Source organism: Canis aureus, chromosome 19 (genome assembly GCF_053574225.1).
Source record: "Canis aureus isolate CA01 chromosome 19, VMU_Caureus_v.1.0, whole genome shotgun sequence".
Classification (NCBI taxonomy): Eukaryota; Metazoa; Chordata; class Mammalia; order Carnivora; family Canidae; genus Canis; species Canis aureus.
The window spans coordinates 32013916-32026794 of NC_135629.1; the positions used below are offsets into that span (position 1 = coordinate 32013916).

The window sequence follows — 12879 nt, forward strand, 5'->3', positions numbered from 1 at the left end:
CTCCTTTGGCTTCCTTCATAGATTCTAATTCTCAAATTACTATAGGTTTTTAATGTCCACTTTGTACTCCTCCCTTACTTCCAAAAGGCAAAACATCTTGTTTTCACCAAATAGGGCCATGTTTTTTTAATCTCAAAAAGAAGTTCTGGGCTCTTCCCCCCTTCTTATGTAAGTAGTTTACCTATATAATCTGGACAACAGAGAGGAGAAAGAAACACACCACCCTAATTATTCCAAGGCTGTCAGTTGAACTGTATGAATGAAGGAGACCCAGCGTCTCAAGGGATGTGGGCTATGTCATCACTCGTTTGTAGAATTCCCCAAATTTAGTCCACTTCTTTTCTGTAAAGAGAACACTAACACACTATTTATTTTTTTCTCATAAGTAAAAAGCTTTACTTAGACATCTGTCATATGATCACACCATTCATCCATCCATTTTTAAGTCTTTGTCAGTTATACCATGGGCCACCGTGTTTGTGAGAACAGTATATACTACTAATTGTGCACAGTGCCATAAATGTATGAGCACATCCAAAACACGAAGAAATGGGAACTACTACTATCTCCGTTCTTCTAGATGAGGAAATTGGGCTTACTGAGAGCAAGTAGATTGGCCAAATCACCAAACTCTGACAGTGGCAGAGCTGAGATTCTAAGGCAGGTTGAGTGGATGTCACATCCCACCTTTGTTACACCATTGTCCTTTCCAACTAAACACCTAGTATTTGGGTGAATGTGTGTCCGTGTTTATTTGGAATAATCCAGGGTTAGGCCTACCATAAATGGGGCAGTGTAGTTGTGAACAGTGTCTCTTTTTACTCTCAAACGTGCCACTTTAGACAATAAATTATATGGCCCCCTAACTGGAGCATGCTTTGGGCAGAGCAATCTTATTTCTGCTGGTTCTAAGCATTCTCATCCACTTCTACTGGGAAAACAGAAAGAAGGGCAGGAGGCTGGCTTTTGTAAGGTTCTTGTGAGAGAGTGGCCTGCTGACTCTATTCAAGTGCTGGTTGCCATTTATGCATGTTTTTTGGAGAAATGCCTAGTCCTACTTTACCTATTTTTTAGTTAGAATTTTGCCTTTCATTAAGCTGTAATAGTTCTTCATATGTCCTGCATACAGTGCCCTATCAGATATATGATCTACAAAAATATTCTCCCGTTCTGTGAATTTTTTTAGATTCTTGATGGTATCCTATGAAGCACAGTGTTTTAAATTTAGATAATGTTCACCCTCTTCCACTTTTAAGGACTCTTGTGATTACCCTGGGCTTGGGTGGATAATCCTAGATCATCCACATTCTTCCCATTTTAAGGGCAATGGGTTAGCTATCTTAAACTTTCTACAACCTATTTCTCCTTTGCCATGTTACCTAATATACTCACAAATTCAGGGATTAGGATGTGGACATATTGGAGGCGTCATTATCTGCCCATTATCTGCAGTAGTTTTTGTTATTCTTTAGAATCAGATTTGCCTTCTAAGGTCACTCATTGATCTAAGCAAGGAGGTTCATGTAGCAGCAGCTGGTGGTTTCAGGACACTAGTGATGGAACAGGGTAGCTCCCTACCTCTAGCCTTCCCTGCTCTTTCTCCTTGCCATGATTGTATCCCTTGTAACCAAATCGCACTACATTCTGGCAAGGGCAAAAGACTCCAGTGTAACTACACTGACCATCCTCAAGTGAGTGTGATGTAAAGTAGATGTGTTCAAAAGGGAAGGAGAAGCATGGTAGCACAAAAGAGGCAGAGACTACAAAAATGTTGTCAGGGTATGAAAACTCAGATCCCACATTTGCAGAAAAACTAAGAGATAATAGGGCTTTTAAAGCTAAAATTTGCTCAAGCACGTGGGCCAGGAAAAGGTGGGTCTCCTGCTTGATGCAGATCATTTAAATTTAATAAATGAGGGAAACAAAGACTTGACATTGAACAGCTTTGTTTATCTATATTATACTGGCATGGCTTCCAACTAGGAAGGACTAAGAAATGGAATGCAGGAGATAACACCATTTTAAGTGAACTGAGGTTTTGAGGCATAGGCCAGTTCCATCCCATGATCCCAAGAGGACTTGCAGATGTGATCAAAGACATTACTGAGAAATCACAGAGCTTGAGAGAGGCGTCAAGAAGCCATGGCAAAGAGGAGTCCTTGTATTTGGAATGGATATTTGGAAGAAGCAGGGTGGCCTCTTAAGGTGTCACAACAGACTCGGGTTCAGATTTCAGCTCTTGGTCACTCTCTGCAGAAGCTTGGGCAAGTTGTTTAGTCTCTTTGGGTCTATTTTATCACCTAGAAATGATAATGCATTTATTATTCACCTCTTGGGAGTATTAGAAAGCTTCATTGAAATGATGTCAGTAGTCTCAGGGACTGGCATTGTAGTGAGCTCTCAATAAATGCTAACAGCAATTTCTAGTACTAAAGATAATAATGATAATTGTAGAAACTCATAGGCTCAGGAAACTTCAATCAGCATTTCCCAAAAAATGATTTCCTTCCTCCTCTGCCGGTATCAGCATTGGTTTCTTTGCAAGACTCCTTTTCCTTAGAAAGTTGTCTGTGGTTATTTATCTCCCTTACTTCACCTTCTCCTCTCTCTTAAATCCACATCAGTATTTTTTTTTAAATAAAAGCTTTATTGACATATAATTCACATGGCATCAAATTCACTTTTTTAAAGTGTACAGTTCCAGGTTTTTCGAGAATAATCACAAAGTTGTGCAACCATCACGACTATCTAATTCTAGAATATATTCATCATCCCCAAAAGAAACTTCATGCCTATTAACTGACTCCCCATTCTCTTATGGGAACTGCTAACTTATTCTCTGTCTCTATGGATATGCCTATTCTGGACATTTCATGTAAATGGAATCAGACAATATCTGGCCTTTTATGTCTGGCTTCTTTTATGTGGCATAATTCATTTAGTGTAATTCTTGGACTTAGCAGTTCTTTATTCATCTTTATGGCCAAATCATGTTCCATTGTCTGGCTATACCACATCTTGTTGGTGCATTCACTACTTGGTGGGCATTCGGGCCATTTCCCTATTTGGCTCTTATGAATAATAGTCCCATAAATATTTATGTGCAAGTTTTCATGTGGACATATGTTTTTCCTATCTCTTTGGTACATGCTTAGGAGTGGAATTCTGGGTTATATGGAAACTGTTTAACTTTTCGAGGAAGTGTGAAACTATTTTCCAAAGCTGTGATACTATTTTATATTCTCACCAACAGTGTATGAAGGCTTTAATTCTCTATATTCTTGCCAACACTTGTAATTATCTTGCCTTTCATTTTTTCTTTAGTTGCCATTCTGTTGAATGAGAGGTGATATTTCAGTGTGGCTTTGCTTTGCATTTCATGACTGTCTAACGATGTTGAATCTGTTTTCAGTTAAGTGTTTATCTCCTTGGTTTCCAACTCAAGCTCTTAACAACATTGACACTAATGGTTATTCCTTCCCTCTTGAAATTCCTTCCTTTCTCAGCTTTAACACTGACCCTCTCCTGACCTGTCTCTTTTTTCATCGTATCCTTCAGTTGAGTTCTTTTTTTATTTTTCCTTCCCAAACTTCAAATGTTTAAGTGTCCCAGTTCTGCATTTTTAGCTCTGCCAGCTACATTTTTTCCATAACACTTATCTTCACCTGAAATTAAATTGTATATTTACTTACTTATTCTGCATCACCCATTGGAATGTAGCTCTGTGGGGGCAGGGGCTTTGTCTTGTTTATTACTATATCCCTGGTTCTTAGAGTAGCACCTGGTTATAAATATTTTTGCATAAAAAACTGTACTAGAAAAGTGCAAATAGGTGTTATATAAATAAGGACCTGAGATCTCTATTATTAAATAAGTTTCTTGGTTGCTAATTGAATATATTTAATTAAGTGTATTTAATGTGGTTCTTGTCTGGTATCTTAATATGCTAATGAGCATTGTGAAATTTTACTTGGCTGTAAAAACTTCTTTGATGTGGAATATGTCATGGCTTTTCTGAAGTATACTAACTCAAGTAGCTAAACTGCTTGAAACCCTAGCAAAATTTAAACCCCAGCAAAAAAAAAAAAAAAAAAAAAAAAAAGAACCCTGGCAAAAAAAAAAAAAAAAAAAAGAACCCTGGCAAAATTTTGGAGTGCTTTAGTAAGTAGAGATTTTGCTACCACTTAGAAAAGCAAGTTGTGATTACCAAGACTCAGTGTGAATTCACTAAGGACAGGTTTTATCAAAATGTCTCCATGTGTGCTGTTCATAGGGCTTTGGTTGTTTTATTTTTTATTTTTTTTGTTTTATCGGAATACTGTTCTATGGGAAGGCCATGGTAATGGTATTCCTTCACAACAGTGAAGTTGTGAGCTGGTATCATGATTTCCCTTTTCTGAGCAGTTGAATGGGTTGTCAGGATCTTGTGATCAGTCTGTCACTTAAGAATTTATATCAAGATCTCAGGCTGGATTGAGGTCTGTGCCCTTGGGGAGAATCACCTACATAGTGAGCTGTTTGTTGTCATCAGTGTCACAGTAAATCTCAAATGGTTACCAATGATCAGGAATGACATTTCCAAGACTGGGTGATAACAGAACTTATAGAGATAGCCCTGAACACTATACCCAGGCAAGCAAGATAAAGAAAAGGAGGCACAGGATGGTCCTGGACCCAAAAGTTTCCCTTGCTGTATTAAGTTCATATCCAGCCCTGTATCGTTAGTGCACAACAACAGCCACACCCTCAAGGACAAGGCACAGAGAGTGACCAGACAGTAGGAGGCCAAGGAGCATTTAGTAATAGGTCTTCCATAACACAAGAGGGCAGACAAAACAGTGAGTGACCTTGGTGACTCTGGTCACATTTGGCAGGAAAGAGATCAAGAACCAGATGGAGAGTCTAAGCCAGTGATATTGGCACCACCTGTGAGTTTGTTAGAAATGCACATTCTGGGGGCCCAGTGATCTGTGTCTCATCAAGCCCAGGTGCATGCTCAACTTTGAAAACCATTAATCAAAGCAAGAGCAACAAGCTGTAGCAGCAGACAAACTAGAACCATGCCCCACCCAAAGAGCTTCTTAAATATCTTCCTTGCTTGCCTGGGATCTAGTCCCTGAATGTGATTCTACTTGGTCTGAAGGTTTTAAAAAAATGATAATGAAAACAAGTAAAAAAAATAAGAGTAATAATGCTGTAGCTACATGTATTGAGTACTGATTATGTGCTAAGCAGCCTGCTGAGTGCAGACTTCACAGACTTGAATCCTCTTAATGACCATGTGAGGTAGAGGTTATTACAGTCCCTGCTGCAGCTGAGGATACACAGATACAGCCCCTTCTGAGGCAAGGGCCATGGCCAGTAAATGGTCAGTCCAGGGTTCCCATTAGGCCATTTGGCTAGAGAACACTGGTTTGGAATATCTGATTATTACATGTACAAGGGAGATGATGGGTGAGTTGATAGAAGAAAAGAAGGAAAGAGACAAGAATATAAAGGGGAAAAAAAGAAAGGAGGGAAGGAGAGCTGAGGTCTGGGAAGCAAGGGTTGAGTGAAGCCTCCTTCTGACGTGGGCTATTGCCTTGTACTGTTGCCTTTTTCTGGTCTCACCTTGAAGTCAACCAGCCCATGTCCTTCAGCACATTCCAGCTCAAACACATCCTCTAGTACTTTCTCCTAAGACATTGTTCCAGGGGCTGTGTGCAATTTCTATTTCCTTGCTTATTTGTTCCCCTTGCCTCCCTCTGCTCACACAGTCTTGGTAACTTAAGTACACAGTCGTCCCAGTTGCTGAGCAATCCAGGACTGCCATCGTCACTGACTGGAGAATATTCTGGCAAAAACATGTCTTTCTTTGGGGACTGTGCACTCAGGGACCGATGTGCAGCTCTTCTGTGTTCGTTCACCTTGGACCGCCTGTTCCCTGCCTCTGCCTTAATAGCATATCATTTTTCCCCTCCTTGTGCAGCAAAGCCACGGGGACACTTAATCTCACATTCTCCAGAGGCCCTTTGGAAAAGCTCGGAGCCTGATCTCCGTAATCAAGAAGGGGTGGGCGTGATCAGGGACGAAGTTTGATTCTTTGTCTGCCTCTCTACATTTAGGCTTTTCATTTTCACATTCCTCCCCACGGTTTGTAATAAACGCGGGAACATAGCTCAAGGGCAGGAGTGAGGTTTAACTTTAGCTGAGGTACAATAGAGGCTATTTGGAAAGTAAAACTTTCAAATGGCAGTTTAGCCTTGAAGAATATATTGAATTAGATATGCGATGTGCCTTGATTCATGATCTCTGCATAATAGCACTGCTATGTGTATTACCCGGTGCTCTCATGGACTGGAGACACGGGCTGTTTAATAGATCGACCTCACAGAATGAGCAGCAGAGCTCACAGAGAGGGGGAGGCCAAGAGCCCCAAGACCTGGGTTCCCAGGTTCCCGCACCCACTTTGCCACCTCCCATGGGACCTTGACCACTCTAGGAGTAGATTTTCCTCATCTGTAAATTGACTAACAGAGTAGAAGTTGGTTCATGTGATTATTCGGAGCAGTGAAATGAGATAAATGCTAAGCATAGAGCTTTGTTAGAACGTGCATAGAGCACGTTTAAAGAAGGAGGACTATTTATATTTCTTTTATATGATTTTTACTTGAAAACCTTGATTCTGTAACTTGGCCCACACTCTTTGCTACTCTCACTTATTTGCTCTTATGCAATTCTCTGTTGGCCAATTCTTATTTCTTGTCACTTTCAGAGTCACTGTGGTCACCTTTTTAAACCATGCTGTCACTTCAAAGCACTAGCTAAATACAGCCAAGACTGACAGCTATGAATAATTCCACAGACCCCCTAAAACACTCTGGCATTTCACTCAGCTTCTCCTATATGCCACCAAGTTGCTCTCTTTTGTTTTGTGCTTCTATTCTCCACAGATTTCAGATACTGAAGCTGAACATCATCTTCCTCTGAAAAATAATCCAGTAGGAACCAGTGTGGAGTAATTGGGTTTCATGGGAACATCACTGTCAAGTCTAGAAATATGTGGGGGAGATAATCACATTTCATTTTTTTCTTTCTTGTACATTTTTAGCATGTTCACGTCCACGTTCTTCCAAGGAAGGCTGGAGACTTTCACAAGAATGACAGCATCTATGATGAGGTGGGTCTGCTCTCTCTGATCTTATTGTTTGATCACTGGGGCTGTCGGTATGATGAAATCAAGCTGATGAACCAGGTATCACCCTGAATATATGGGTGGAATTCCACCCAATATGACTTGAGGAGTTGCAGTAGAAGCCAAGGAGCCAAGAATGGCCATTAATAGGAACCAAAGACAAATGAATTATAATCATTTTCTTTTTCAAATGAAACATGGCAGAAACCAAGTGTCCTGGTGATTTCTGCCCTCTTATTTCCCCAGAACACTAAATATTATGTGGAGATGTGGCCCAGAGTCTCCATAGGAGAAAATCTGTAGTGCTACTGACCAATGGAAATGAAGCCAACTCATGTATATTCTTTTTAGTCAAATGCTGCATATGATTTTAAAGACCATTTGGAACTCAGCTTGTCTCTCCTAATAGCATTTATTCAGAATGAAACTTTGAATTATTGTCAGCAGAAACCAGTTGGTTTGAATGATATGAGTGCCACCTGTGTATCATAAACATCTTAACAGCTGATTTTTGGATATTTCCATTCAAAAATATAAATGTGAAACCACTTAGAGAGATGAGGTAGCAAAGAGGGCTGTTCCTACGGTCTCATCTACCATAGGAAGACACTTTAGGGGTCTGTATCCACTCTGTGGGGTGTATAGCCTATAATTGGTGTGCTGGTATAAAATATTAGATGGTAATTTCAGTTTAACTACCTATTCGAGCCAGGGAAGGGCACATATGTTTCCCCGAATGATCAGATGGTAGTGGTGCCCTGAGTACTTGGTTGGAAGGTGTTTTGAGGCTATTTCTGATTGAAACAAAGACAAATGCTGTGATTGATTAACAGTGTCCACGACAGGTGTCAGATACCAAAGAGGTACCAGTTTTGTCATCTATTTGATACTCCTTTTCTAAGCACTTGAGAACAATGTTTAAAGAACTTTAAAAAAAAGTTTTGATTGTTCATCATGTGGCTCTACCCCTATGATTTTCTCCACCTGGTTTTATATTTGTAGGGTTTTTTTTTTATTGTATTTGTGTGTCTTATTTTGTATTTATAGTGTTTCTTTGCAGTAAGTGGGTATTAAAATGGCTACCCAGAGCATGAAAATAAAGTCTGAGAAGTCCTCAGTTAATAATGAGACTTACGATTAATTTTTCTGGGACTCACTGGATCCCATGAGGTAACTGCTGATCATGCTTTTGAGACATCCCCCACTGTATTGTGCCTCCTGTGTTTTCCAAGAGCTGCAATAGGCCTGTGCAGGGTGGAAATGTTCTAGTTACTGGTTCCTAAGTACTGATATTTTGACCAATTGCTGCAAATCTCCATTCCCCAGAGATCCCATCCCTAGAGATTCTGATCCAGTAGATTGCAGAGACACATTGGAATTAGTAATTAGTGTAAGAAAGTGTACAGGAGATTCTGATCATGGCTAGGTTTGGGAATAGTGTCTCCCTCAAATCTGTGCTTTCTCAAAGTTATATCCTATAATATTGTAATTTGAACTTATTTTCATTAGATGTAAAATGTGACTTGGAGTTAGTAAGGGCTTAGTTCAAGTTGGAAGAAAATTAGAATTATGGAGTAATTATAAAGAGATGCATTTAAAAAAATATGAGTACTGATCTTATTAGCATAAACTAAGGTTAATAAAATGTTGCCAAGTACAGGCTATTTTAATGAATAAATTAGCACATGATTTATATACAAGTGAATACTGCTAAAGTGTTATTAAAAGTGCTTGAAAACAATGTTTTCTTAGGTTGAACTGTCACCTTGAAATCTTATTTATATTCCACATGCGCTCATGACAGGAGCTGTGGGGCTACATTTCAGCCCAGTTCGAGACATGATGTCCTACGCTAAGGTTGGCGTGTGGCCTTTCTCTTGTCCCTTACTCTTTTGCCCTGGTGTGATTGCTCTCACAGCGTTTCTAACCCCATAGATGAGGCAACACATGTTCCTGCTTCTACCTATTTGGAGATAGAATTACTATAAGAGTTTTTTTTTTTTTTTTCCAATTACCTGCTAAGTCATAGATGCTGGTATAGATAGTACCCACTAAGGGAAATTGTGATATGAAACTATAAAGGGATTGAGTTTCGGAGACAACCAGAATTAGATTTAAATCCAAATGCCAGCTGCTAATTTTGTGACATGGGGCAAGTTGCTGCAACTCTGTGTTTTATCTTTGAATATCATCTTTCAAAAGCTTGTTGTATGAAACATATGACATACTGTACGTAAAAAGCTTGTTACAAGGATTGGCACCTCCTAGGTATTTATTAATAGGTAGTGGTTCTCTTCCTATTATGATCATTAATTTTGTTTTTAAAAGACTAGCAGTTAGTGGTAAAGGGAGATCTTGGATTCAAAGCCAGATCATCGGATGCTTCCATTCAACACTCTTTTCAAGGGTCAGATTTCCAATTTTCCCTCTGCCTTTAACTATTCATCCTCATATTCATGTTCCTCTTTGTATAAAAAATATACTTTTCCAGTTTTAGCACATAATAAGATAATGTCTAGAAAGTGGCACAAGAAGCATGATGCATTGCACAGGCATTATTGGTACAAGACATAATGTACATTAAACTGAGTGATCTTAATCAAAAACGATAGAGTGATGAGGGACAGCATTCTTTATGCTGATGGGAGCTCTCACTCCAGATTATGTATCTGTCCATGAAACACAACAGACTGCCTTGGAGGGTGTGGAGGGAAACAGGGACAGCAGGAGACAGGGCTCCATAAAATGTAATTGTGTTCCTGCTACTGCGGAAATAGAAAATGATGCGTAAAGAAGCCCTGGATTAAAAATTGGCTAGGAATGTGGTGTTCTCCCTGGACCCTGTTTCAGGAAAGAGATTGACGAACTGGAGAAGGTTCATAGACAGATGATTGAGATGACAGCATCTGGATGCAGTTATCTGGGGTGTAGTTGAAGGTGGAGATATTTTATCTGGAGAAGGGAAGACTCAGAGGGAAGACAGTGACAGTCACTGTTTCTAAACATACCAAGGACTGGTGGGTGGGGAAAGTATTAAATGATCTCTGTGTCTCTGGCAGGCGGGGTGGGGGAGAGGGAGGAATCTGGGACTTTTAGGCTAAAAGGAACCAGATTTCAGCTCCGCATAACAACAGATCAATTTGATAGAACTTACTGAACACTTACAGTGCCTTGTATATGTGTGTTGGTGGAGAGGCGAGGGAGCTTCCCTTTCCTGGATCTATGCCAGCACAGAGTAGATGACCATGATCCTTCGGGATGACTTCTACATCCAGTCCTTGGAGGGACCACTTGCTTCTGTGATTCCAGTCTTTACAAATCTGGCCCATTGGATCATCACCTTTATTTTTAGGTTAGGCAAGTTCTGTAACAAATAGCATGAGTTTTTGTTGTTATCAGTATTACAGCGTTTGGGTTACTGCCTGATAAAAACAAACTTTTTTATGTAGTTCATAGAAATGTAAGTATAGCTCTCCTCTGAGTTATGTGAGACCATGCTCTATTGATTTTTCTCATTCTCAGCCTGTTTCCTACTTTTCCTCCCGTTCTTTGTTGCATACTGATGGTCCATGGGCTCTGCTTGCCTCCTCCTATGTATTTTATTTTGCCTGCCAAGTATTTTAATGAGCCTGAATGCTCTTGTGCATGTCACTTATTCTTCAAGTCATTACATCTCCCCCAACTCCCTGTCTCTTACCAACATTTGCCTCACGTGTTTATACCTGTCTGGCCACTGAAGGCATTTGAGTTTGAGATCCCTGCCTATTTCACGTGCTACTTCTCTTCCTTCTACCCCTCAAATGTCACTATTCCACGGGATTGTTTGTCTAGTCTACTGTGCATCTCACTTCTCTGTAACCTCCACTTTACCTCCTTGGTTACTCACCTATAATGCTATGGCCCTGGGTGAGTTCTTTAACTCCAGTGTATCCTGCCTACCTCTCCAGCCTCTGTTGGTTTTATCTTCTCCTACTGCTTGTTTTTGTCAAATGTATTTTTCTTGCTCCCAGCTCAGGCCTTGGCACTATTGTTTCCTTTGTCCCTAACCTCAGCTGGCTTCGTGTCTTCCTCCAAATCTCAGCTCAAATGTCACCTCCTCAAAGAGTTCTTTTCATGGATCTCCCAAACCTGTCTAACATAGCTAATCCCTTAGCTCCTCCACAATAATTCCTTCATATTACCATATTTATTGCCTTCTTAATATTTACCATACTTGAAGTAATTTTTTAGTTTAGTAGTCAGTATTTCTGTTCCCTAATATACTGTAGAGGCTTGGGAACAAGAACCTAATCTGGCTTAGAGGAGATCTTCAGGAAATATTTGTTGAATTAATTAGTACATAAGTGAAAGAAGTGTTGAACTAGAAGAATGTGACATTCCCTACTAGTCCTAACAATTTAAAGGGAGAGAACTTCTTGGTTCTCAGGGGGAGTGTTTATTAACTTGTAAGTACAGTGGGTAAGATTCTGACATGGTGATGTCAGCTATCTGAGGTTAATTTAATGGAGGATTTATGGAACAGAATCTACTGGACAGAAATCCGTGTGTACACAGCTCTAAATTGTCACATATCAGAAAGATGGCAAAGTAATTATAAACCTTGTCTGATTGCTCACCAAGTCTGGTAGGCACATGTCAACGTTGATAAGTCACTTGCCTCCCCCAAAACCAAGATTCCAGTGTCTGTAACAAATACAGATGTGGGATTAGTCAAAAGCAGCCTCGAGAGTTCTTTTCCTTTCATTTTGAACTAGATTATCATCTCTGGGGTTATCTTCACCTGTTCTTCTTCCAGCTTTTCTGTCCTGGATTTCTGTCCAAAATGTTCTGTGCGTTTTGTTCCCTAATTTATGTTCCCCATTTCAGAGAATGAGTCTTCCATCTCTCCCTGAAAACTAATTTCACACTCCACCTTTCCAAGGCAAAACCTCATATAAAATTCTTTTTATATTGTTTTCCATACAGATCTTATTTATCCATTGCTCCCAAACCCTTTCTATATCTGTGTTCTTTAAACTTCCATGAATTATGTGAGGCCTTCTCTGAACTCAGTGGGCCCTCCATTATCTTGACAAGTTGATGAAGATTATGATAATGACATAATGGGTCCTTGGTTAAAAGAGAACGTACAGTTAATGTGGGGGAGGGATACACCCATTGCCTAATGCCATGGTACATCATCTCATTAACTCAGTAAGGCTTACCCTAGCTGTGTCCCAAATAAGCAATTCTCATAACTGTGTTAGACAATTCATCAAATGTTTATGGGTGACATTGAATGGTTGTGATTGTGCACTGTATATAAAACCCATTACTGATGAAGGAAGTGACTATTATTAAAGCAAATGGGAATAGCAATCAGCAATTGGACAATTCAACCATGAATTTCATAGACAGAGCAACTGTGGGTTCAAGCATGTCATGGGAAACAATTGCTTGGCTTAACACAATGCATGAACAAAATCAATTTGCTAAAATGCAGGTCATTTGGCCCTGAGGGCTGGAGAAAACTATTATATTGCTGATAATATTTATTGTTGAACTTGGATCTCTTTCACACACCATTTGACAATGGGCTCAAAGTCCATGGGTCCCCAGTTGACTCCAAAAAGGAAGGAATGTTTCAATGAGACAGTTAATTAGCTTTTTTTTTTTTCCTCTGGGTTCAATAATGTCTTCATACTGAGGAATGCATTTTTGACTGT

General features: G+C 39.7%; 1 protein-coding gene across 19 annotated transcripts in view; it reads left to right on the top strand.

Annotated features, from left to right (window-relative positions):
* Window positions 1-12879, top strand: part of FHIT (fragile histidine triad diadenosine triphosphatase) — a 1383460-nt gene that overhangs the window by 1199427 nt on the left and 171154 nt on the right. For all 19 annotated transcript variants that reach the window (XM_077858253.1, XM_077858255.1, XM_077858259.1 and 16 more), the window contains one exon: window positions 7091-7159. In XM_077858253.1, the coding sequence (XP_077714379.1) occupies window positions 7091-7159 (69 nt within the window). The remainder of the gene's footprint in view (window positions 1-7090; window positions 7160-12879) is intronic.